The 27606-nt window shown below is 40.7% G+C and overlaps 1 protein-coding gene across 2 annotated transcripts; it reads left to right on the top strand.

Annotated features, from left to right (window-relative positions):
* Positions 1-719: 719 nt before the first annotated feature.
* On the top strand, positions 720-18126 carry HAVCR2 (hepatitis A virus cellular receptor 2). 2 transcript variants are annotated; one of them, XM_010987247.3, is made up of 7 exons: positions 720-1013; positions 1961-2299; positions 3183-3266; positions 7827-7867; positions 9274-9400; positions 13228-13264; positions 15129-18126. In XM_010987247.3, the coding sequence occupies exons 1-7, from the start codon at positions 959-961 to the stop codon at positions 15286-15288; spliced, it is 843 nt and encodes a 280-aa protein (XP_010985549.1). In that variant the 5' UTR covers positions 720-958; the 3' UTR covers positions 15289-18126. The 2 variants fall into 2 exon arrangements, with proteins under 2 accessions (XP_010985549.1, XP_031305268.1); XM_031449408.2 differs by lacking the exon at positions 3183-3266.
* The last annotated feature ends 9480 nt before the right edge of the window (positions 18127-27606 follow it).

The following is a 27606-nucleotide window of genomic DNA, read 5'->3' as shown; positions in this document are numbered from 1 at the left end:
TTACCTCGGTGATGGAGAGTGTGGCTGGAACTCCACAGTTTCTGACGATTAATGCCTGAAGCCCTTTGGATGGGAGGAGAGGGGACATCGTGTGTCTGTGAGAGGAAAGAGAATAGCGAGGTCCCCTCCGTTCCCCCCACAAGAAGGGGAAAGCAGCACTGCAGAAAGGAATGCATTTTGCCTACGTGGAAGAGTTGGCAGGTGGAGTGGAAGAGTTTGAAATTTGAAGGGGAAGGTCAAATTCAGAAATATTAGAGCAGGGAGCTGTGTGTACGTCCCTGAGCACAATTTCCTCATTTTATAAATGAGAAAACACATCTAACAAGGTTACATGACGTAGCCCAGTTTGTGTTAGAGCAAGGCTAACCATTAAGCTCATGATTGGAGTGAAAGGGCCCCCAGATGTGAGGATGGGGAACAGGCCTCCCTGCTCTCCCCAGTGCCTACTCCAGGGCTGACACATAGTAGGTGCTTCATGAACATTGGTCACATGACTCACCAACTGGCTGACTTGACTGAATGAACGCCCAGGTGGTATGTTTCCACCTTGTGTTCCCGATGAACACTGCCCATTTCACACAGAGGACTTCTCTTTCACCCGAGACGTGGGAGGGCTCACTCTACTTGCCAAGAGACACTTGACTAGCACTTTTCTTCCTCTGAGTATTGTTTCCTCTTTGTTGATGCTGACAGAATAAATATCAGAGCCCTCACAGGATGTGTGTGGTATGGCATGACAGAGGACTGGGGTTTTCTTCGCTGCAATCATAGACTTGACAGCGTCAATAAGGGAGTGGTTTGCAGTCAAACACCTGGTGTGCTGGGCCTGCGAGCGGGAGAGTGGCTGCTGCTTCTGTGGTTGGGGAGGAGAGACAGTTGCAAGAAGCACCCAGTTCGACTGGAGAATTAAAACGGCACCTGAACACAGCCGTTCTTTGACTTTTCTTCTTCAGAACCCATGCTTTCACATCTTTCCTTTGACTGTGTCCTGTTCTTGCTGCTACAACTTACAAGTAAGTCCGGATTTTTGCGATTGGGTAGTGCAAGGTAAAGATACCAGGATGGTCATGGTAACGTGTGCAAGAGCAGAAGTTTGGAAGCAACCTAAACGTCCACCAGCGGGGTAATGGGTAAATAAATTGTGATGTGTCCATGATACAAACAGCAATGCTGGTGAAACATAGGGATACGAAATGTCTCTAAGTCATGTTAATTGAAGGAAGCAAGATGCAGAATCATGGGCGTATTTGACTTCTATTTCTGTGAGTGTGTTGCGGGGCGGTGCGAATACATGAATGCTTCTAAGTGTATAGACTCTGGGAAAGGGGGCTGGGAAGCGGGAAAGGGCAGGGAGAAGGAGCAGAGTTTTCATACACTTTTTATACTGTTTGAATGTTTATATATATATATATATGTATATATTTAGAGTAATTAATTTTAAACCTCGAAACAGTCCTACACTAACTTCTTACTCAGCCAAAAGTTTTTATTCATTATGTGCCTCATGCTTGGAAAAAAGAAAAAGAGAGAGAGAGGGCGAGCTCTTTTCCTGCCTGACAATGACCCATTTTCTGACTGTCCATTTCCATCAGCGTTGCCCTCCAATGTTCACGGGGCTGGGCCACAGTCTCTCCTGGGATGCTGGTTCTCAAAGTGCGGTTCTGAGACCAGCCATAGCAGCACGTCCTGGGAGCTTGTTAGGAATACACATTCTTGGGCCCCACCCCAGAACTCTTGAATCAGGAACCCTAGCCATTGAGCCCAGTGTCTGGGTTTAACCAGGGTTCCTGCTGATTCTGATACCCCTCCCATCTGAGAATCCTTGCCAGGGTGAGTCATCCTCCAGACAGGGTAGCAGCAGTGGTTTCCTCTTTATTGTATGAGGCATTACTTGCAGTTTTCCTGAAATGGACCAAACTCACTCGTGCCTGCGTCTTGCTCTGCTTCCCTCTTTATCCAGGGTCTCCGGAAGGGGTGTATGTGGCTGAGGTGGGACAGAACGCTGATCTGCCCTGCGTCTACTCTCCAGCCACCCCTGAGAACTCCGTGCCTGTGTGCTGGGGCAAGGGGCCCTGCCCGGTGTTTGGTTGTTACAATATGGTGCTCAACACTGATGGAAGGAACGTGAAATATCGGATATCCGGCAGATACCTGCTAAAGAGAGATTTCCTCAAAGGAGACGTAACCTTGACCATAAAAAATGTGACTTTAGCCGACCATGGGACCTATTGCTGCCGGATCCAATTCCCAGGCCCCTTGAATGATCAAAAATCAAACCTGGAGTTGGTCATCAGACCAGGTATGTGGACCTTTGCATAGCTTCCTTATCAATAAGATGCACCTGTGAAGCATCGTAACTACACTACTTGGTTTCACCTCTTATCTCCCCAGTTACAACCCTGGGGTTGGGCCCCTAAGACTGAATGTTGAACAGGCCCCACCAGCAATGCCCAGCCATGTCTAATTTCCTCCATCTGTTTTGAAAATCACAGGTAGGATCTATAGAATGGAGAAAGGCCTAGATCAGTGATTCGAGTACCTGGTTGGTCGGTAGAATCACTGAGGAAACTTTTAACTCCTACAGTTGCTTGGGCTCTACCCGCAAACCAGAGAAGTCAGCGTTTCTGGAGGTAGAGCCTGAGCGCTGGAATTGTGCAAAGTCCCTCCCCAGTGATTCTCCCCATGTGCAGCCAGGACGGAGAAGCCCTGGACCATAAATGTGCGGGGAGTGGGTGGCGCGTGTGCTTGTGTGTTGTAAGATTTACAGAGCACGTACTTAGTGACTGATGGAGCTAAGTTTGAATCTGAAACCCTTCTTACCAGCTTGGTGTAATCTTGCGCAAGTGATTTAAATTCTGTGACCTCCTCCTCTCTAAAATATGGCCGTACCTACCCTGTAGGCCATTTTGAAGGATTTTATGAAATATTTTATGAAAAGCATTTAGTGTGGCTATAAGTTCTATCATGGACAACTAGACTGTGACAAGGATGACTAAAACACGTGGTCAAACATTTTTGGAGTCATACGTGCTCAACGAAGGTGTTCAGGTAGGTTTGGAATTTGGGCCAGTGTTTGTCTCCATTTGCTGTGCTTCATACTTTGTCTGCTGCCCCTTTGATGCCCTGAAACAAGCTCTGTGCTCTCAGAGAAACCTCGTCCTTAGGTTGTTTTCTGACTTTAGCCAAGGTCACCGCTGCTCGACCTCGGTGGAACGTCATCACTACAGCCTCACCAAGGATGTTCACCACCGAGGGACACGGCTTAGGTAACACGTGGGGTGTGGGAGGAAGCCTTTAGTTGGTGTCTGAGTTCAGAGAATTTTGAATATTGGAAAAGCGAGAAAACAGTTTAAGAGTGGAGGCACGAATGTTTCTGCACACCCGAGACAGTGTTTGAGGGGAGGGAGGTGGTGGAGGTAAATTCGAGCTGGGAGAAGAGCCCCGGGGCTAGGATTCTGAATTGGTCACGGGTAGCCCTCTGACCTGGGCCAGGTCTTTCACGTCTCTGGATAGCAGCTTCCTCTTCTGTCCAAGGAATGGGTTCAGAGACTTTGGGATTTTGTGACCCAGTATAATCCCCGACCCTGCAAAAATAATTTTGATAGTTGGTGTATTTTGCCAAATAAGAAAAGAAAAATTTCTGCGTTTAGAAAAAGGGCACTGTTTTTTTTTCCCCTATAGAGTTTATTTTTTTCTTTTTTAGTTTTATTAGGTAGAATTATTACAGTTTGCACATATACATTATCTTGCATGTAAATACATATATACAGTATACTGCACATTTTTTTAGTTTACATTTATGTACTGATCATGGTTTCTAAGAACAGATTAGAGCTTTAGCTTTTTAAACTTACATAGTTATCAAAGGAATAAAGCCAACTGTAAAATAAGAGTCAACAGAATGTGATAATCCAATCATAAATGACAGGTAAATGTGCACATTTAAATTTTTTAATTTATTTATTAAAAAAATAATTTGACAATCATTCGTTTTGATTATCATTGTTACCAATTATTGAATGTTTGCTATACGTCAGGCATTGTGCTAAGGATATTTACATACATTATTTCTCACAGCAGTCCCTATGAATTAGGTACTAATAAGCCTGTTTTACGGTAGAAGAAACAGATTCAGAGAATTTTCTAAGAATGTATAGCTAGGAATTTTTTTTGCAGTTCGACCGCACACACACACCATAGTGCAAGTAAATACATATATACAATATACTGTACTTTTTTTTAGTTTACGTATGTGTACTAATTATTGTTTCTAAGAGCAGATTAGATCTTTAGCTTTTTAAACTTACATAGTTATCAAAGGAATAACGCAAACTACAAAATAAGAATCAACAGAATGCGGTAATCCAATAATAAAGGACAGTCAAATGTGCTTACACATATTCAAGAAATCAAAATAATAATTAGTTCATTTGGAAAAAAGGATACTCTTTTAAATTAAGTAAATTTAATCTAATGGAAAACTCATTACATTGTCCTTATCGTTTTCTGATTTACTCCTGGACTGGTGATGCTTTGTCACGAATGGGCCCCAGGTCTTGTTTGGGGTAATCTGAATTAGGTAATACCAAGAATCCTTTCTTACTAGGATCAAGTCCCACATCGTCCTCAGAGTCTGACCTCAGAAGGAGCAGCTAAGTCCTTGGAGTAATTCAGCAGGGACGTCTCCATGCCACTCTGGAAGAGGTGGATAGGGCTGAAAGAGCAGACCCCAGGTCACAGGATCTGGGAGGTTCATCTTCAGGGTTCCCTGTCAGAGACCTGGTCTCTCCTAAACTCTCCAGAGCTCAGTCTTTTATTCTGCAGAGCGAGTTTAATAATAGGTAAATTCCAAACCCTCATCTCATAGCTCTCCTAAGTCCCACCTTAGGAAATTTCAATAAGAAAGTGTGTCTAAAGTGCTTAGCCCTGTGTCTGATCATGGTATGGACCCAGTACATGTCAGTTACTGTCATTATCAGTACGCTCCAGAGGCAGAATGAGATGGTGGTGAAGTGCTTCAGTGACGGGCAGGATGGACTCTAATGTCAGCGTTTGGGATTAGCTTTATGAACTCAGTTAAGGTGCTCAAATTCGTGTAAGGCTCAATTTCCTTACCTCTACAATGAGGATATTTCCAGCACGTCCATTAGGAGATTGTTGTAAAGATTGATGTGATCGTGCATGTAAAGCACTCAGCATAGCATCTGCCCAGAGACAGCACTCAAGTATTAGTTACTATTAGAGATACTCAGCTCTCTAAAGGTTAAATCTTTGGTGGTTCTTTAGTGATCGGTAGCCAACAGCTCTTGGGCAGTTAGCAAGGAAATTAAATATGGTGGAAACAGATGATCACCCACATAGTGAGCTAATCAAATCTACTAGGTGTCTATTGTATGCCATTGTCATATTTTAACTGTAGACCTAGAAGGCATTTCAGGGATCCCACCCTCCCATCCTGGGTTTCAATGCTCGTTACAACATCATTACCAAGTGGGCATTCACTGTAGGCCCACACACCTTCCTGGATGGAGAGGTCGCTTCCTTACGAGGCAGTGCCTTCTTTTAGAGGTGTCTATACCATAACCCAACGTGTCCTTCCCTTTAGTTGGGGCCATCTTTCACATCTGAGAATGTAGGCACAAGTACCTATAATCTCTGAGCTTTTCAAAGGCTTGAGAGAATATTTAAACAAAACTCCCAAAAAAGGAAAAACCAAACAAAGCCCCAAAATACGAAAATAAAATGAAAAAGTGAAATTAATGAGGATTTAAGGGCTTATCTGTAATATGTAACATTATGTCACTTAGACATCAGCTTGTATATAGTTTCATATATGTTTTCTTTAACGTATAATGTGGGTACATTTAATATGTTTGCTATAAAAATGGAGTGAAGCTTTAATAAGTAAGAGTTCCAAGAGTCTTGGAAGCCCCTAAACCCATCTTGAGCACAGAACAAATGCCTTCTCTTTTCCACCTGAAGAAGGCAGGACTAGTCAGATGAGTCCTTAGCTCTGCAGGTATAGACTTGGTTTGAATCTCAGGTTTGCTGATTAATAGCTGTGTGATCTTAGGCAAAGTACCTCTTGGAGACTCAGTTTCTTCATTTGAAAAATGGGAAAATAGTAGTACCTACCTATTGTGGTGAAGATTAAAAGATATTGTGCATGTAAAGTGCTAAGCACTGTGTCTGGCACAAAATATATATATGTTTAAGAGCATCATATTCCACCCCCACTGCTGCCTTCACCCCTGCCCTCCCAGCCAAGTCTTGGGTCCTCTAGGGAAAATGTTGTAACTTCCTCCACCCGTCCCACCCATCTTAGATGATGGCTACCTATATGAAAATAAGCTGTCATTAACCCAATAGTGCTCTGTTTTATAGATCATTTTCATTGTAAAATGAAGTTTTGTTTTGTTTTGTTTTGTTTTTTAAAAAGAGAAATCAGTCTTACCATTTAAGCCAAGAAAAATAAATAAATACAGGGGAACCAAAACTGAATTTACACTAGAAAATGTGTGTGGTTGAGATTCATGTTTACTTAGTAGTTCCACCAACATGGTTTTTAAATTCCTTTTGTTTAAAAGGAGCGGAGGTAAATGGGAAATAGTCTCTTTCTTTTCCTTTTTTTTTTTTTTAAATAATTTTAGGCTGAGAATATGCTTTTATAATATTAAAATCAGAATCTGTTAAACTAGGAGTTCTGCTTTAAAAGGTTTAGACTTTTAGGCTTCCAGAAAGTGACCATGACATTTAAGAAGTTTCAGAGCCTCTGACTCAGCCAGAAAAATGAGTAAGCCTGCTTAACTTGCCCAAAGCTGATCTACTGATTTTTAGAAGGCAGGATTTACGAGGTCAAGGGCCTGTGCCCATCTTGTTCATTGCTTGGTCCCCCATGCCTGGCTTGGCAGTGTAGGACTTGTTCATCTAATGGATAGGCAGATGAATAAATAAATGGTTAAAAAAGGAAGAAAGTGAGCCGGTGGCTGGGCAACGTGATGCTCTTAGCAACTACAATGCTGAGGTGAGCGTTGTTGGAGACAGCATGGTTAAGAGTGTGTGCTTAAAGCCACGCAGACCTAAATGGGAAGGCCATTTCTGTTATTCACTAAGCTGTGTGACCTTGTGTAAGCCACTTAACTTCCTGATTCTCAGCTTCTTCACCTGTGTAATGGGCTAACAGTTTCTACTTGAACATAGTTGTTTTGAGTGCTCAGTGAGATACTTCACCTGAAGAGTTTAGTGCAGTGCCTGTTCACGGTCACTTACTTATTATTATTTTCATTTTTAGGAAACTAAATACCCCGTCTCCCTCCTTAATGAGTGAATGTTAAACTTTTTCAAGAAAATTAACTTTCATTATCTTTCCAAGTCTAATTACAGTCCAAGTCATGAATGTTGTGGGAATTTTGCAGACTCCTTTAGGGCCCTGTGGACACAACAAACCACATATTCAGAATAGGTCTTCCTGGCAGAAGTCTCTACTTCATAGAACATTAATAGTTGGGTTCATTATCTGGATGAAACAAATGCGGTCATCCTAAAGTTGATGTGTAGGTGTAAGTTTTGTCAGCCTCCCAGTTAATTATTGTGAAGAGTTCGGAGCAAAATTAATTTCAAAGAGGATTATAGGCATCTTTTAAGATTTTTTTTTAAAGCTTACATAAAAGAGCTGAAATGTTCTAAAATTAGATTATAGAGATGGTTGCACAATTTTGTGAAAATAATAAAAAGCACTGAATTAGACACACACACACACACACAAAGCTTTCATAAAAGAAAACGTTCTTAACCATTCTGTTGGCTATTTTTTTTCTTTATGACAGAGACACAGACACTGGAGACCCTCCGTGATAAAAATCAAACAGTAAGTAACTTCGTGTGTATATGTGAGCAGATCGCATGCTCAACTCAGAGAAAAGAAGTATGGCTTTTGTCTTCCCTCCTGCCTACTCTTTACTTGGGGGAAAAAATGCTTCAACCTCCCTTGGCTTCAGATTCCTTGGCTGTAATATGTTGCTGATGACACTTGTGACTGCAGAGGCCTGTTGTAAGGATGGAGTGAGGTGATGCCCGTAAGGTCCCTGGCACATAGTAGGTGCTGGAAAACCAAAAGGAAGAAGCATTTGCTTTTTGACCCGATTCTCACATTTCACAACCCTCCATCTTCCCAGAATATATCTCTTCTTGCTTCCGTTGCAACTCTGATGAGAGAAAAGTTGTTTGTTTGTTTGTGGCAAGACCCCAGGCCAGAATATTCCAAGCCAAGAATTTACAAATATAACTGAAAATAAAGCAGTATTTCAGTTAACCACAATTTTAGTGTCTCCCACCTTTCTCAGGGTACAAGGGAGAACCACGAGAAAGCAAGCTGATAGCAGCGACTTGCAAATTCTCGGAAGACGTACGTGTCCAGGGGTCTGCCTTCATTTGATTCTGTCTCTGACTTGTGTGTTCACAACTGAGGCTCAGCATTTTGTGCTTGTCCCTGGCCTCTTTGTGATCAAGGACTGCCTTTCAGTACTTCACAGTGCTTAATGCGTGTGACCTTGCATGTGGCAGTCCTGCAGTTAAAGGTCTGTTGAATAAGTGGATGAGTTAATTCCTTGACTTTGTTTTAGAAGTGTTTACCGTTATTTTCACAGGAGGGACGTGAACTGAAAGTTTAGAAGCAGGAGTGTCTATGTGACTTTCAGTTAACAAAAAAATCAAATTAGAGCGATCGCAATAATAGTTACTGTTGATCAGGCATCTGTCGAGTGCCAGCCTCTGTGCCAAGCATCTTCTATTTTTTGTGCTTAATTCTTCCAATAACTTTACAGGATGACTCAGCTCTTGGTGACCCAACTGAGATTTGAATCCAAGACACTCTGATGGCCAAGTCCTAGCTTTTAAATCACTATCTTTCTGTGAAAATTGGGATTTCATGGCAAGACACCAAATTTAGACCACTCTGAAACTTCCTGGGAACACCAGGGAATCTTGAATGAACAGAGCTCCACTTTAAATCCCATTTTTGTTTGTGGAAAGGGGAGTCCATGTACTAAGGCTCCTTCCCCACCCACATTCCCTTGCTAACTTCAGAGATTCAGCTGATCCCTTTCTTTGGGTGGTTTGAGGCTTATCTACAAGGAGACAGATCAGGAGTCATTTCCAGGTCCCTGCGTTCCCATGATACTGTGAAAGAGATGGTCTGATGCACGAGTCATGAGACTGGCTGAGCAGACGGTGGACTTCTGGCCGTTTGCTGCAGTGGTGTCTGTGTTCCCATAGGAAATACCCACACTGGCTAGTGAGTTGCAAGACGTGAGTGCGACCACCAGAACAAGCCTCTACATCGGAGCCGGGGTCTCTGCTGGCCTGGCTCTCATTCTTGTGGCTGGTGTTTTCATCCTCAAATGTAAGTCGTTTGATGTTCCTTCTCTCTCTCTGATCAGGAACTGTTAATAAAGGAACCAGCATGAACCTACATGGAAATAGTAGTTTATATTTTTACCTACAGGTGATTAGAATAATACACTTTAGTCCTTCCGAACCATAACAATAATAACAGCTCATTTTTTTATTCAGTGCTTACCGTGTAACAGGCAGGCATTGTGCTAAACATTTACTTACATTTTAGCATCATCACCATCCTCTAAGGTCGATAGTACTATCATCCCCATTTTACAGCACAGGAGAGTAAAGCTGAGAGTCAGCCACCTTCCCCAGGTCTCAGAGTCAGTAAGTGGCAAAGCTGGAACTCAAATTCAGGCAGGCTGATAACCTGTTCCCTGTTCCTTTACCTTTTGTTAAGAAAATAAACCTTTTAAATTCATGACTATGTCCAGGTTTATTAGGAAGGACAACAGCAGAAATCAGAAATCACTTCCTTCTGTGCATTTTTCTCTCTCACTTATTTCTCAGGCATAATTCTTTAGAGAGGGGTGGCGAGTCCCTTTAACACTGGGCCATGGCCAGGATTGCAGCATTTGTGATTTCCTCCACCATGGCACTCAGCACACACATTTTTTCCTAAGTTACTTATCTTTATTAAAAGAACTTTATTAAAGTATGATTTTTATATAATAAACCGCATACTGAAAGAGCGTTCAACTTGAATTTCAATAGATGACTATACCCAGGAAATCATCACCACGATCAAGACCCAGACGCTTCCATCACCCCGAAAGCCTTACATGCCTTTACAAATGTGATCTAGTCTCTTCTCTTTGGGGGCAGAGGCCAAGGCCTTATACCCCTTTTACTCTAGTAGCCTTTCTTACTAATACATAAATGTGCACTGTGTGTAGGGTGATGAACCACCCCAGATTTTCCCAGGACTGAAGGGGGTTCCTAATGCATGCTAACACTGGGAGGGTCCAGGGAAAACTGGGAGGAATTGGTCGCCCTAACTGTGTGGCTTGAAGCTGCCAAGTGCTTTACGTGCAGTAAATCCTCATAACTGCCCTATTGAGAAAGGTACTATTATTATCCCAATTTACCAAGTGGAGAACCAGTGTGTGGAAAGGTTAAGGTTAACTTGCCCAGAGTCACAGTTAATTGGTAGAGGATTTGAAACCAGGCTGTCCTGCTCACTGTTACCTTATTCCGCCATTAATGGTAAAGGGGTTGTTCAGACGAAGAAGCTACCTGCCCACATTTACCTGGGTTTACGGAGAGGTAGCAGTGGATTTTGTGAATTGACCGCATGAGTATGAAGTCTACAGGTGGATAAGGAGCAATGAAAACGCTCACTTTTTGAGTTCTGCCAAGGCCTGGATGGTAGGGACCATTCTAGTTTGTGTGAAGGGGTATGGAAGGAAGGAATGAGGAGTGGAAGGAGTCATGCTTTGTATACACATGTAGATTACTCTAGAAACATGACTACTTAGAATAGATGGGAAAGTTGTGTTCGATTTGTGCTCTTTTCCCTAGAAGTTGCTGGAGAAAATCTTGGAGCCAAGGTGACAGGTTTTTAAGTCATGACCGCAAAGCCATAACTTGGCTCTCAGTAATACAAAGCAATCCTGCATCTCTCTAGAGCACTCTCTGAGATGAGCATCACACACCTCACTGAACTGATGATGTCTTAGAGGCCAAGGCTTCCTTCTTCCCTTGATCACTTTCTCCAGAATCAGCTCTCTCTCCATTCCGATTTTTGCTATGTTTATTAGCATAAAAATAAGCTCTAGTTAACACATTTCTCTCCAGCTCCTCCCATTTCTCTGCTCCCCTTCATAGCCCTGTTTCTCAGATGAGTTGTTCCTACATCTTACCCCCCTGCACTCTTCAACCACCCCCACCCCCAATCTAGCTTCTACACCTGAAGTGCCGTGGAAATAGTTTTAGTCAAACTCACCAGTGACCTTCATTTTGCTAAATCTGGTAGATACCTCTGTCTTCACTGGAGTCCATCTTTCAGCAGTATTCAACTAAGTGGACTCTCACTCATTCTGAAAAGTCTCCCTTCTCTTGGCTTCTAAAACACCACTCTCTCACTTCCCTGGACACTCCTTTTCAGTCATTTTTGTTATTTTTTCTTCTTCTTGATCTTAGATGTTGAGACTCTCTGGGGCTGGCCCATTTCCTCTCCATACCCTCTGGGTGAGTAAGGATGACCATATTCCCACAGACTCAAAGGTCATCCTTCATGTCTCTCTCCAGCACACAGAGTGTTGGCACTGATTGTCCAAGGGTCTAGTTGTCATCTCCACTTAGACGTCTCCCACATTAACGTGTCCAAGATGGAGCTCCAGAGTCTACACCCCACCTTGCCAGAGCCCAGCCTCCCCCTCCCTGGTCTTCCTCGTCATAGTGTTTCACTGTCGTCCACCTGGTTTCTGAAGCCAGAGAGCCAGAAGCCATCCTGGAATCCTCTCTTTTGTCACCCCTAACGCACAATCCAGTTTCAATTCCTGCAGTCTTTCTGCAAAATTTATCCAAAATCCATTCGCTAGTCTGCATCTCTCTCCATCACTGCCTTACTCTGAGGCAGTGCTCTGTCTCCTCTTTTTCCCCTTAATATATGTACCTCCTTTTAATTCATTCTCCACATAGCAGCCAGAGTGATTTTCTTAAAACCCAATTGGATCATATTTCTGCCCTTCAGTTATTTCTTAAAAGTATTAGAATGAAATCCACACTCTTGACTGTGACTGAAAAGGCCCTATAGGATCTAGCTGCGGCCGCCCTCTCAGACCTTGTCTTATGCCTTTCTCTTACTCTAGCTTACTTTTGTTTTCGGGTTCAGCCACTCACCACAATCTTTACCAGGGGTTTCCTCTACCCAGAATGTTCACCCTAGCTCTTCATTTGGGTGACTCATTCTCTTCTTTCAGAACTGAGCTTAAAGATCATCTCTTCTGAGAGTTCTTTCCTGGTTACTTTCTTAATTATCTGTAACAGTGCATTATTTTCCTATTTTTTTAATTGAAGTATGGTTGACATACAATATTGTGATATTTTCAGGTATATAGCAAAGTGATATATATATTATATTTTTTCAGATTCTTTTCCATTATAGATTATTACAAGATATTGAATATAGTTCTCTGTGCTACACAGTAAATCCTTGTTGTTTATCTATCTTATATTTAGTAGTTAGTACCTATAAATCCTGAACTCCCAATATATCCCCCCAGCCCCTTTCCCCCCAGTAAACATAAATTTTTTTCCATAATTTTGTTTTCTATGTCTGAGTCTGTTTCTTTTTTGTAAGTAAGTTCATTTGTATGATTTTTCAGAGTTTACATAAAAATGGTACCATATAATATTTGTCTTTCTCTGTTTGATGTACTTCACTCAGTATGATAATCTCTAGGTCCAGCCATGTTGCTATAGTGCTTTTCTTTCTGCTTTTCTGTCACGTAACAATTTGAAATTATTTTATTTTTCTATTTACCTTTCTTTCTTTCTTTTTTCCTTAAATGTCTCCTCACTAGAACACAAGCTTTATGAAGTCAGGGCTCATAATTCACTTTTACGTCCCTGATGCTTAGCATACTACCAGGCACATAGTAGGTGCTCCCTATATTTACTGAATATGAAAAACGCATCTTTATTACTTTCTAGCATAGTTTATGCAATAAACCAAGACATACATCAGTGGTTTGATTTAATTCAATCTGACAGGTAGACCAGATTTCCCTAAACAATCCTTGCCTCTAACTAGCCCATTTTTTTTTTCTTATCTCATTTATTTTATGAAAGCATTTAAAATGGACTTTTCTTTCCCTTTCTACCTAGGGTATTCTGATAGCAAAAAGAAGTTACAAAATTCAAGGTAAGAGTAACGGGTGGCTTAGGGGAAGTTGAGAATCTTGGAAGTCCCCACTCTAATCTGGGCTTTAATCTTTGCTCTTGGAAGTGCTGCCCTGAGATTTTGGGAACTAAATTTTTACTATTTCCTGTTTTCTTTAGGCCTAGATTTCAGAAATGCAAATTTAACACGTCACTCAGTTTTATTCTTGATTCCTCTAGCTTCTTTATTCCTAAACTTAAGGTATAGAACTTACCCCTTTGATAGGAAATGCTTATTTATTTCTATATAAATGGGCTTTGTCAATGAACTGACCTTTTGTCTGACTGAGGGCCTACTACATCCAGGCTCTGGCTGGGCATTGGTTTATACATGTGAACAAGAAACCCAGAATCTACTCTGAGGAATTTTATAGCCCAGTTCTGCTGAGCTCTGATTACCTATTAGAATCACCTAGGGCACATAAACACACTGTTGTCAACCCCGGAGCAGATAAACCAGAGTCTTTGGGGATGAGGCCTAAGCATAGTTATTTTTCTAAAACTTTCCACATGATTATAATGTGCAAACAAGTTTGAGAACTACTGGTCTATTATATCACAGCCTTAGTCTCCATTCCTGATTATACTACACACACACACACACACACACACACACACACACACACACTCTGCCCTATTCCAAATGCACGTAGCTTACATAAGTTTTTCTAGATTTCGGGGACATTTGGTACATGGGAAGAATGCAATATATTTCAAGAAAAAAAAAATGATTCCATCCATTGAGTACTATCAAAACAACCAATAATTTTAGATTAAGTAGAGAGTAGAATTATGAAGACAAAATAGTCTGCAGTAAAAAGGTCAAATAAGGCCAAATAGAATGTTTAATTATCGATGGCTTTATATCATCTGTGCCAGTATTCTTTATTAGAGCTGAAATTTGAAACGTCGTAATAGCCATAGGTAACATTTACATGCATTAATTCATTTTTTATGTGAAATTACTGGTTGATGTTCATCTCCACCTATAACTGTAAACTCCACAGAAGATTAGGAACGTGTCTGCCACGTTAACAACTGTGTCCCCTGTTATACACTTGATTCTTGTAGGGACTTAATAAATATTTGATAACTGAATGAATGAATGTTCCTTACAGCAGCCCCGTGAGATAGAGTACTTCTTATTCCCATTTTATAGATGAAGACCCTAAGGCGTAAAGCTTACTAATATACAGTCTCTGTGGGATTTTTGTGTTTTGTTCACTGTTGTATCTCTTGGTGCATAGAACAGTATGTAACACACTAAATATTTCTTTAATGAATAAATGAAAAAAGCAAACCCAACTTACCCAAGGTCATATGGGTGGTAAGCAACAGAGACAGGATTCAGACTTAGGTCTCATTGGATCCCTAGCACTTTCGTTTCTTTTTCTTCTTGAAATTGTTCGAGCCCACAGAGTAATTGACATAACAGTGCCAGGAACAGTAGAACCCTTCACCTAGATGTGTCACTTAACATTTTGGCACATGTGCTTTATCTGTTTCCTCTATTTATGTACACCTTTCCCCCTAAACCATTTGTAAAGGCGTTTCAGACATCTTGAGATGCTTCACCTAAACGCTTCAGTCTGCACTTCCTCAGAAGAAGGATATCCTCTTAGATAGCACAATGCCACTTTAAAACCTAAGAAAATCCAAATTAATTTGAGTTTGCTCCATTATTCTTCAGATTATTTCATTGCTATTTTATGTTCTTCCCCCAGTCAGGACCTGGTCAAGGATCATATACTGGATTGGTTGCTCTTTCTTCAGCAAAGCCCATTCTCTTAACTATTCTTTGTTGCCCAAGAAATGTTTAACTCAACTGCAATATTTTATTTCCACAGCCTGATCACTTTGGCCAACCGCCCCCCATTAGGGTTAACAAATACAGTCGCAGAGAGGATGCGCTCAGAAGAAAACATCTATGTCATTGAGGAGAACGTGTATGAAATGGAGGACCCATATGAATACTGCTGTGACGCCAGCAGTGGGCAGCAGCCCTGACAGCCTCTGGGCTGTCCCCCTTCAGTGCCGCCAGATCCAACCGCTTCAGCTGGGGACTTGGTGTTGTCTTCTTTGGAAACTATGAAATGTGTCAGCTGACAGGTTTTAGAGGTTCTGACCTTGGCCACAGAGGAGAATTCTTCCATGTTCTAAAGATACTTAGCTCACCCAGGGATGGAGCTGGGATCTGCACTGTGCTTAGAAAGACATGACATTGCTTCTGTGTTCCAGCCAACACGGCCACCCAACTCAGAAACTGCTAATCGGGGCATTAGAGCTCAAACGGGTTTGTATGGAGAATAGGAATTCTTACTAGGGGTCTCTGGAATTCCAGGAAATTCAGTTACATGATGAGTCCACGAAGCTCCTGAAAACAGGGGAAATTATGTGCTGAGATGTGTGTGTGTCTTTTTTGGTTTGGGAAGTCTAAAGGGGCCACTGATTCCCAGAGAGCTCTGTGGCCCATGATAGGTTGGGAGTAGGACCAGATGGCCTTGAAGGCTCTCCTTGAGTCTCAAGGGTGACGCTTCTTTGAGTGTTGATCGGCAACAGTAAGTGCCACAGCACAGCCCTCCTTGGCCTCAGTGATGAAGACCGCCCAGCCAGGCCTGTGGTGTGACAGGAGCTCCCGGAGAAAAAGGAAGTATGCTCAGTGTGTGTTGACAAGTTTTGCTTGGGGTACACTCAAAGGGAAAGATCTCCGACCAACTTCTCCATTCATGGAGAGAAGCAGAGCTGTGTTTTTCACAAAAGAAGAAGCAGTGACTGGGGCACAAATCCTGTGTCCTGTTGGAAAGAAGGCAAAGGGCTCCAGCCATCTGTGTTTGTCAGCATCAGATTCCTTGATGGAAAGACAGTGGTCCTTGACCTGCTGTCCCAAGATGGTGGAGGTTAGGCTTGTCTTGCCTGTTTGCTTCCTCCCCGGTGCTTGGCACAACTCGGACACATAATAAAAGTTTCCTCAACACCTTTGGAGTGAAAAAATTAAATAAGCAGGAAGGTGGCTTTCTGGAAAGACCTCTCCATTGGAAAACTCAGACAGAGCTCTGTAACTTCATTTCTTAGGAAACTCAGAAGTACTCCCAAGCTCCTGTTTCTTCTCTTAATCCAGGCTCTTTGTTTCTCAGCATCATCTCCCTGCTCAGGCCCTTGGAAGTCTGTTACTCTCTTGCTTTTTACTCCTTTTCTACTGAACAAATCAACAGTATGGACCTGTTGCTGCCTGAAAACTGCCTTCCACAGGCGAGGACTGAACTGCTGCTGTGCTGCACACGGGAGGTACTGGTCACCAAGGATGCTGGCAGCCTGTTTGGGCTGCATCTAGACAGTGTGGGAAAGCACTGGCTTTATACAGGGAGCTATGTAAGGGAGATCATTGTGCAAAGTTCCAGGCAGTAACTCTTAAATAAGCTGAAAAATTAATCTTAAGTGTTATAAAGCTATGAAATTCTAGAAGGAAGAAAGGATACAGAACACATTTAGACCAGATCAATGACGATCCTTGCAACAGTGTTCGTGAGAGACTTTTCCCATCAACAGGGGAATAGTTGATTATTGTGGTATGTCAACACACTGGTGTGGTTAAAAGAATTTCGTGGTTTCATCATTGAGCTGTTTTGCGAATTGCGAATTCAACAAGTGCTTACTATGTGCCAGATACTCTGGTGCTGAGATCATAGAGAGAAACCAAATAGACACATCCCTGACCTCATGGACTTCCTGGTTGATCTGACAGAAGGAGGATTCATTCCGTTCATTCATTCATTTGTTCAGTGGACATCTATTGGCACCTATTTTTTGCCAGATGCTGTTTTAGTTCCTAGAAATAAAGCAGAGAAGGGAAAAGACAAAATCCCTACTCTTAGAGCTTGTGTTACTTGTCAAAGAAGAAATCTATATTGCTATGTCAAAAGAAAAGAAAAAGTTCTAGAATAGTATATGTACATATAATAATTTTTGACACCTTTATTGTGGTATGGTTCCTGTATAGTAAATATGCATATTTCAGATGTACAATTTCATGAATTTTGATAGATGTACTCACCAATTAAACCACAGCCACAATCAAGATAGCTAACATTTCCATCACTCCCCAGGAGCTGCAAATTTCGAATTCCCAATTTATCCCTTCCCACCCCCTTTACTCCCTGGTAACCGTAAGTTTGTTCTCTATGTCTGTGAGTCTGTTTCTGTTTTGTAAATAAATTCATTTGTGTCCTTTTTTTTAAGATTCTACACATAAGCAGTATCATATAGTATTTTTCTTTCTCTTTCTGGCTTACTTCACTTAGAATGACAATCTCCAGGTCCTTCAGTGTTGCTGCAAATGGCATTACTTTATTCTTTTTTATGGCTGAGTAGTATTTCATTGTGTGTGTGTGTGTGTGTGTGTGTTGCACATCTTCTTTATCCAGTCAGCTGTCAATGGACGTTTGGGTTGTTCCATGTCTTGGCTATTGTAAACAGTGCTGCTGTAAACACTGGGGTGCATGTGTCTTTTTAAATTATATATACCCAGGAGTGGAAATGCTGGATCATATGTTAAGTTTATTTTTATTTTTTTTAAGGAACCTCCATACTGTCCTCCATAGTAGCTGCACCAATTTACATTCCTACCAACAATGTAGGAGGGTTCCTTTTTCTCCACACCCTCTCTAGACTTAATGCTAATTTTTTCTTTTGCCTTTAAATAAGCTAGAAGAATATACTCAAATTTATATGGTTACTCCACCGGGGCAAATAGTCAAGAGACGGACTTGCGCTTTTTTATTTTATGTGCTTCTATAATCCTGTGAATTATATTCTCCGTATTTTTGAAATAAAAAATAAATTTAAGTATTATAGCTATGTTTTCCTATCCACCCTCCTCACAAATGAAGAAATGAAGACTTGGACAAGTTAAGTTCAAGGTCAAGGCTGGCAGCAGAGTGTGGCAGCTTTCTAGATGTGTCAAGAGTGTTCCAGCAGGGATTGGGACCCCGGTTTTCAGGATAGGATCTACTCTTCATCAATTAGTTCAAACGAGGAAGATGGCAGAAAGGGAAACAAACTTTAAAGCTACCCCAAAGTGTCCAGGAGATGACAAGTGGTAAAAATTAAAACCAGTCTAACAGGATTGAATGTGTGGTTTTCTCTTAGAAGTGCCTTAGGGTTTTTCTTTCCAGAGCTCTGTCCTAGAGACCCACAGGACAAGCTGGGGTCCTCTGGTCATTTCATTCTGAAAAATTAAGGTTTTGTCTGCCTATCATTTCTAGTTTTAGAATTCCCGAGGCAGAAATTCCAAGTGGTTCAACGTGTCATTAATTTATTTTGGGGCACAACACACGCCCATGCCTATTCCCATTTAAATTTAATTCTCATTTAAATTTGAATTTTAAAAAACTGAACACAAATTAATTTTGTCTCCAGATTTCTACTGAGAAAGTCTAGATTCTTCCAGAGATAAGCAGAGATGCCCAAGACCTGTGAATTTTAAGATTTGCCATCATCCTTTCCCGGGACGCAGTTGCGTAGTGGGGGCTGGACCATTTGGTTGCAAGGTTCTCAGGCTTAAGGAGGGCTCGGATTGTGACCTGTTTTCACTGGAACACCTGTGCCGTGGAGCAGTATGAGTCAGAAATGGTAGTTTCAGAATACTAGATCCTCTATATCTTCTCGGTCATGTTGCCTGTAATTACAAAGGTCATTCCAAGTCACTCATTTACATGGTAGTGGTTTTCTTTTGTAAATTCTTGCCCAAATTCCTTGTGCTTATGGTATGACCCTTTTTCCAGAGAAAGCAGTGAGATTAAAAAAAAAATTGGTTATTTAAGCTATTCAGGTGTGGTGGTGGTGGTGGGACATCTGTTTAAATATCCGTATTATCTTAATATAATGGTTTTGTTCATTGGTCACCTTCAGAAAACATTACAGCTTTATGGTCTATACTCAACAACCTGCTCATGGTAAGTTGTCCTTTGTAATGTCTACATTTTGTAACTGTACTTAAAAATTTTAATTTTTTTCATGGGGGAGGTAATTAGGTTTTTTTTTTTTTTTAATGGAGGTACTAGAGATTGAACCCAGGACCTTGTGCATGCTAAGCATGCACTCTACAACTGAGCTATCCCCTCCCCCCTTGTAATTGTAATTTTTCATATGTTTTAAATCTAGTTCATGTAAAATAGAAGCATTTTACATTCCCCTGCAATATTTATCTTCATTTGGTCAGCTCTGAAATACCCATATATCCATATCTCCATATCTAATATGCTTTTAATTTTATTATCCACAGTCTTAGTTCCCATTCCTGCTCACTTACACACTGAATTTAGTTCTTGTTCTGAAAACCCTTAGGTAAAAAGTAACAACTGTATAAATGTAGGTGAACGTTGTTATATTAATAATATAGGTTTTTTATTCATTTCTTTATCCCAAAGTTCACCACGAGTTTTTAGCAAACCTCTTTTGACCTTAGTGTTGGCTAAATCTGAGGACTGAAGCAAGAATCCGATGGTGAGGGGACTTTAAAAGCTGCCAGCTGCCCAGCCCTCAGTGAAGTCCTAAGAGCAACCCTCCTGATCCAATAATAATTCCTGCTAGGTAAGCAGCAGCCTCTAATCACCATGGGAGAAAAGAGTTTTCTGAATTGATGGAATTTCTGGTGAAAACTAAGGAAAATAACATTTAGTTACCCTAGCTGCCTTGTTTCAAGCAAACATGTTTACAAGGGACTCTGGGAGGGTGAGCTAATTTGGAGCCGATTGCTTTACAGTACGTTGAGACTCTGAGTAAGAAACTCTAAGCCAAAGACGCATCTAATTAGAGTGCTTGTTTCCCTTCTTGTTATGTAAGTTTTTGTTTTGAAACAATTTGTGATTTGCAGAAAAATTGCAGTAACAGTACAGAGTGTTCCCGTGAACACCAGTTTTCTTGGTTTAACTGCTTACATAACCATAGTAGGTTGGTTCAAAACTAAGAAATTAACATTGGTACAAGACTATTCACTAAGTTACGAATTTTGCTTGGATTCCTACTATTGCTTCATTTGTTTGCTTGTTTTTATTTGTGGGGAGAGGTAATTAGGTTTATTTATTTAAATGGAGGTACTGGGAATTGAACCCCGGACCTTGTGCATGCTAGCATGAGCTCTGTCACTGAGCTACACCCTCCCTTTTTACTACTGGTTTTTAAAATTTTAAATTAAGTGCTTTTTGAAAAATCTAGTAGAGTTAAAGGTGAAAGTTTCTATTCCCTGTCCACCCCATCAAAATTTCTCCACTGTCCCACTCCCCAGGAGTAATCCTTCTAGGCCACCACGGTCCAGTAGAAGTACAATGGCCTTTTTCCTTGTGATTTTAAGTCTGCAAAATCCAGGAAGTATTTTCCATTTACAGCACATCTCGATTCTAACTAGTCACATTGTAAGTGCTCAGTAGCTGCCCGTGGCTGGCTTGTGGCTCTAGAGCTGGTACAGTTCTGGGCCATTCTCACACACACGCACACGCACACACACACACACACACACACACACTCTTTTTCTCACTGGTTATGGAAAGCCATCGTTCCCTGTCAGAATGGAACAGCAGCCTTTACTTAGATAGCTATGTAGTAAAGTGGAACAAGTGTGCATCGTCTATAAATCACTTCCCCACGCATGTGTTTTTTCCCATTTCAAATAAGGCTTTAACAAACAGCCTTTATACAAAAATCTATGTGCATCTGTGTACTTCCAAGGTGTAGACTCCTAGACATGGAATTGCTGTGTCAAAAGATAGGATTGTATTTGATTTGTATCATGACTAGAGAACAATAATATGTTTATTAACAAATATGTTACTGTATTGATAAATGTACATTATCTTTCTCAAGACAGTCATTTTAGACAAAAATTTATTCCAGCAATGTTCTTTTCATTCAAAATAATTTGTTTTGGCTTTTGAAATTTGACTCAAGAACCAGTTTAAGCTAAAATGCCTAGGCCAAGTTATTCTCATAGGCCACATTCCTTCGTAATCACAGTTTATTTATACATTCATTTATCTCTTCCCTCCCTCCTTCCCTCCCTCCCTCCCTCCTTCCATCCATCCGAGAAGTAGCTTTGTACCCCCAATTACCCTTTTGCTCTTCTATTGGTTTGTTCTCTTCACACAGCAGCCTAAGTATCTCTTGTTCTTTTCTAAAAAACATCAGCTAGGTTCAATGACTCTGTTAAAACATTTCACCAGCTTCCCATGGGACTGGGTTTCTTCTGACCTCACCAACCTCTCTTATTCTTTGTGTTTCGTCCACACTAGTTTCCTTTCTGCTTCTAGAACAGACCAAGTTCCTTCTGGTTTCAGCGCCTTTTTAATGCAGTTGTGTCCCTGTGTTTAGAAAGCTTCTTTCAGATTGTCAGCAGGACTGCCTCTTTCTCGTCCTTGCGTTTCCAGCCTAAATGTCACCCAAGAGCTTTCCCTGAACACCCTATCAAAAGTACCAACCTGCTCATCTCTGCTCCAGTTTATTTCCTACCTTATGTGTTTGAATCTGACGTTCTAATCGTTTACATTTTCGTGATTTGTCTCCCCGACCCTCAGCCGAAAAGTAAACTGCCATTCATCTCATATCCCAGGGGCCCTATGCAATGCTTGACTTGTAGTGGGCGCTAAATCAGCCTTTGCAGCCTGATGGAATGAATGCATGTATGCCTGCTCTATTGCAAACTCAAGCTGCAACACTGGTGCCACAGACACTACAAAGATTTGCAAGTTTTTCCTTCAAGGAAGTCAGAGTCGTCAGGGCAGCCTGTTAGTCATGCAAATGACAATAATAAAAGGCAGTCAGCGTTAGCAGACCTGCATACTGCATGCTGAATGATACAGAAGAGCAATTTTTGATGACTTTCTTTTTCCTGGAAATATTAATCCTTGTTGTTACCATTTCTTCATTTTACCTCTATGAAATTCCAGCTGACTCTCATACGATAAGGAGAGCCTGGCACAGAGCCGGCGCTCAGTAAGTGACAAGTGGATGAGTACATAATGTGACACAGGTGACGTGGGTTTGAACAGCCGGCCCTCCAAAAAAACACACAGTGAGTCGACGTACTTCCTACTTGGAAGAAAAATGTGTTTCGCAGGGTAAGCACTTGTATACTTACTAAAATATTATTTTATAATCTTTCTAGATGCTTGGTGTTGTCTGAATGTTGCTTTAGGCAACGAAAGTTGCTTTCTCTTCTGTCTGGGATAAAGAAAAGGATGGTTGTAATAAGGCTGTGAAAAACATGTTACGTGAATATAAAAGTTCCACTTTTGTAAGAACATGCAGTTTGGGAACTTGTTTTTTTGTGTTTTGTTTTCTTTAGTTAAAACATTTTATTTATATTATATAAGCAGTACATCGGGACATTCTTGTTGTAAAATGCTCAAATGACACATAAATACATAGCCTTCAATTCAAAGTTCCCCTTTGTGTCAGCTTGCTTCCCTACCAGAGAGCTACCCGGAACAGTTCTGCAGGGATCCAGGTACGTCTTTCCCATGATTTTCTGTATAGGTATATGTGCATATACGTACGTGGTCATTTTTGTTGCGGTGTTTTACAAAAATGGGTTCTTGTGAAACATACTGTTGTGTGAATTGTTTTGTTCACTTACTATTTCTTGGAAACAGTTCCGTGTGTGTCCCAATAAAATGTCGACATTCTTTATCCATAAATATAGTTAACATGCAGAGGGTTTTGTCAACATTGTGTAAAGTCCCATTGATGGCCACCCACACAGTGCCGTGACAAATGTTTCAACAGAGCTCAGCATACATTTTGCATAACTGTTGTTTGCGCAGGAGTTCAATTGGTGCCCAAGTCCTACAGTGGTTTTGGTTTGGGAGAGTACTGAGTTCTTTAGCAAGCTCCCCTAACCTGAGCTGATAAAAGCCCGATGCTATTACGTTTTTTGATCACCCATCATCCCTAAAGTGGATGTGGAGGAACCGTCTCAAAATCACATGGCTGTGCAGCAAGGCACACTGGTTCAAAGTGAAAGTTTTCATCCCCAAACAAATCTGATTTTGTCAGTGTTTTTAAGTAGAAAACAGTGTCTTGGTTTTGAGGAGGAAGAAAAAGGACCCATCACCTCATAATTTCTTGGTGAAACGTTCTGCTTTACACACGGGAGTGCCTTCAAGCTGTGTGCACAGGAGCTCAGCTCTCCTGCAGTTTTCAGACTTTACCTTTAGCATCGATGGACATGATATTAATATCTCAAAAATGAATATAAATTATACTGGGGCACAGTGTAGCTCAACTCCATTCTTTTTAATTGAAATATAGATGATTTGCAGTATTGTGTTAGTTTCAGTTATACAGCAAAGTGATTCAGTTACATATATATGTGTGTATATGTATCAGATTATTTTCCACTATAGGTTATTACAAAACATTGAATATAGTTCCATGTGCTATACAGTAAATCTTTGTTGCTTATCTATTTTATTTATCTTATTATCATATCTGTTTTGTTGCTTATCTATTTTATATAAAGTGATATGTATCTGTTAATCCCATACTCCTAATTTATCCCTCCCTCCCCTCCTGCTTTGGTAACCATAAGTTTATTTTCCATGACAACTTCATTCTTATTAAAGATAGTGGCTTGTTTTCCTAAAGTTTCAAAGGCAGAGGCTGTGGGTTTGCTTTGTGTGCTTAGAATGTTCCATTGCTTAGTATGGGGTGCCTTATAAATGTTTGGTGAAGTAATGTTTGTTGAAGGAGAAGAACAGTGGAGCATGGGTAGGTGAATGTGGCTTTCACTTCTGCATTTGCCCCAAGTGATGTACCCTGCTGAGTGGGTCCCCTGCTCTATTCTTCTTTGATCCTCAGATTATTCATCTATAAATCAGTGGGTTTGGCCTCAAGTAGTTTAAGGTCCCTTCGTGTAAAAACAGTCTCAAAATCTATATGGCTTTTCAGGCTTAGAGTCTGACCCCAAATCAACATCTGTGCTGAATCTTTTAATAAGAGCCTACATCAAAAAGAATAAAATACCTATCAATAAACCTACTGAAGGAGGTGAAAGGCCTGTATTTGGAAAACTATAAGACACTGATGAAAGAAATTGAAGGTGACAGAGATGGAAAGTTATACTACATTTTGGTTTGGAAGAATTAATAGTATTAAAATGACCATGCTCCCCAAGGCAAACTACAGATTCAGTACAATCTCTATCAAAATACCAATGGCATTTTTCACAGAACTAGAAACAATTTTAAAATCTGTATAGAAAGATGAAAGACCCCAAATAGCCAAAACAATCTTGAGAAAGAGGAACAGAGGTGGAGAAATCAGGCTCCCTGACTTCAAACTATACTACGAAGGTCAGTAATCAAAACAGCATGGTACTAGCACAGAAACAGACACATAGGTCAATGGAACAGAGTAGAGAGCCCAGGAATACACTCACACACTTACTCTCAATTAATCTATGAGAAAGGAGGCAAAAATTTACCATGGAGAAAAGACAGTCTTCAATAAGCAGTGCTGGGAAAACCAGACAGCTACATGTAAAAGAATGAAATTAGAACATTCTCTAACACCACATACAGAAATAAACTCAAAATGGGTTAAAAACCTAAATGTAAGACTGGAAACCATAAAACTCCCAGAGGAAAACATAGGCAGAACACTCTTTGACATAAATCATAGCAGCTTCTAAAAATCTATATCCTAAAGCAATGGAAATAAAAGCAAAAAAAAAAAAAAAAAAAAGGGACCTAATTAAACTTAAAAGTTTTTGCACAACAAAGGAAACCATCAACAAAAAAGAAAGACTGCATGCTGAATGCAAGAAAATATTTGCAAATGGTGTGACTAATAAGGGGTTACTATCCAAAATATATAAACAGCTCATACAACTCAATATCAAAAAAGAAATAACCCTATTGAAAAATGGTGAGAAGACTTGAATAGACATTTTCCCAAAGAGGACATGCAGATGGCCAACAGGCACATGAAAAGATGTTCAACATCGCTAATCATCCGGGAAATGCAGATCAAAACCACAATGAGATATCACCTCACACCTGTCAGAATGGCTATCATTAAAAAGAACATAAATAACAAATGTTGGTGAGGATGCGGAGAAAAGGGAACCCTCGTACACTGTTGGGTGGAATGTAAGTTGGTGCAGCCGCTGTGGAAAACAGTAAGGAAGTTTCTAAAAAAAACTAAAAATGGAACTACCACATGACCCAGCAATTCCACTCCTGGGTATACCCCTCCCCCCAAAAAAAGCAGTAATTCAAAAAGGCACATGAATCTCAATGTTCACAGAAGCATTATTTACAATTGCCAAGATATGGAAACAACTTAAGTGTCCATCAACAGAAGAATGGATAAAGAAGATGTGGTGTATATGTACAATGGAATACTACTCAGCTATAAAAAAGAATGAAATTTTGCTATTTGCAGCAACATGGATGGACTTGGAGGGTATTATGCTAAGTGAAATAAGTCATTCAGAGAAAAATAAATACTGTATGATAACACTTATATGTGGAATATAAAAAAATACAACAAACTAGTGAATATAACCAAAAAGGAAGCAGATTCACATATGTAGAGAACAAACTAGTGGTTACCAGTGGGTAGAGAGAAAGGGGGAGGGGCAATACAAGGGTAGAGGAGTAATATTATATAAAGTACAAATATATAAAGGTATAAATTATGTATAAAATAAACTACAAGGATATATTATACAATGCAGGGAACATAGCCAATATTTTATAATAACTATAAATGGAATATAACCTTTAAAATTGTGCATTGAATCACTACATTGTACACCTGTAATTTAGATAACATTGTGCATCAAATATACTTCAATAAAAGTAAATTAAAAAATAAAAGCAGCCTAGCAGAGAGCAAATGCCAACCCATTAAGATCTCCCAGTAACCTATTTAATAAGTGGATCAAATCCAGCAAAAAGACTGGCAAACTGGAGAAGTCTGACTTTTAAAGATATTTCCTGCAGGGGAGGGTATAGCTCAGTGGTAGAGAGCCTGCTTAGCTTGCATGAGGTCCCGGGTTCATTCCCCAGTAACTCCATTAAGATAAATGAATAAACCTAATTATACCCCCACAAATAAAAACCACACACACAAACAAAAACAAAAAAAAGATACTTCCCAACATCCTTATGTAAAGATGTGGCAAAGAGATAAAGAATGGAATTCTGTCTGCATCCATAAAGAGAAAAGAGAGAAAAATCAGTGACAGATCACCAGAAGAGCTGAAAAACTACCTCCTAACTCACTTGTAAGTACAATCCTATGGAAACTTACACTGAAGAGAAAAGTAGAACTTTGCTGCTTGAGATTTCTCAGTTTTATATGGGCTATTAGGACAATGATGACTGAGCCAATAGAAATTAAGGGAAATTCACATACAAAAGAGTTCTTTGGATTTCTTGGGAGATAAGAGTCTCATTTCAGTGGAATCATGGACCTACACAGCGGAGTTGTTTAAGCTTTTCAAGCTTAACTGATGACAGGAAACATCAGTAAGGGGAATAGAAAGGAGAAAAGAAACCTCACCAGATGGACTTGGTACCTGTGGAGGGAGGCACACTTTTACTCGAGTAGGCTTCCTTGAAAGTTGTGTGGCTTTAGAGTCACTGCATCCCTTTGCTGAGCTGAGCTGAGCCTCATCTGTCGGGTGGACATTACATAATCTCATGGTCAAGGGAATATGTGTGTCAAGAGCGTAGCTGTATCAGCCAGCGATTGTGTTCATTGACTTCTGTGGTTTATAAAGGAAGCATATTTGCAAAGTGTGAAGGGGGAGCCCAGTACTGGCTTCTGACTTCTGCAGGTTTGATTGTAGTCAACGTATGTTAGAAACTCTTGAGCTTGTGAAGATTCGCAGGTACCTAGGTTTGATTTGGCTGGAGTTTTGTGAGGTTTGGGATGGAAGGCTGTGGCCAGCTTGAGAAGATGGGCAGCGTTTAGAGTTTGGGCTTTGACCTTGAGAAGCCATTGAATGCTTATAAGGTGGGGAAGATATTTGACTGAACTATAGATACCCAAGAAGACTGAAAAATAGCTATCCTCAGATGTGGGTTCTCCCCCGTAGCCCGCAGCTTTGGGTGGCCGGAGAACATCAGCCCCTTGGGCTCGTCTCACTTTCGTGACCCCCTACCTCCAGTGGCACCTGTGTACTTCCAAATGGTCATGCTTTAGTCCCCGATCCATTTGCTGTCAACGATGTGCCATCCCCGGTCATGTCTAAGCGGAATCCCCTAATTGGGTGCTGGATTCTCTCCCTCTGTTGCTCCACAAATTTTTCCTCTCCCAAATCTC

The sequence above is a fragment of the Camelus dromedarius genome, chromosome 3, assembly GCF_036321535.1.
Source record: "Camelus dromedarius isolate mCamDro1 chromosome 3, mCamDro1.pat, whole genome shotgun sequence".
Classification (NCBI taxonomy): domain Eukaryota; kingdom Metazoa; phylum Chordata; class Mammalia; order Artiodactyla; family Camelidae; genus Camelus; species Camelus dromedarius.
The sequence above is the reverse complement of the archived record's forward strand: the minus strand, read 5'-3'. Positions and strand labels throughout refer to the sequence as shown.

Coding starts and splice junctions, on each gene's coding strand:
- HAVCR2 (XM_010987247.3), top strand. CDS start 959: ATGCTTTCACATCTTTCCTTTGACTGTGTCCTGTTCTTGCTGCTACAA. Junction 1,014..1,960: donor CTTGCTGCTACAACTTACAA/GTAAGTCCGGAT, acceptor CTCTTTATCCAG/GGTCTCCGGAAGGGGTGTAT. Junction 7,868..9,273: donor TCCGTGATAAAAATCAAACA/GTAAGTAACTTC, acceptor GTGTTCCCATAG/GAAATACCCACACTGGCTAG.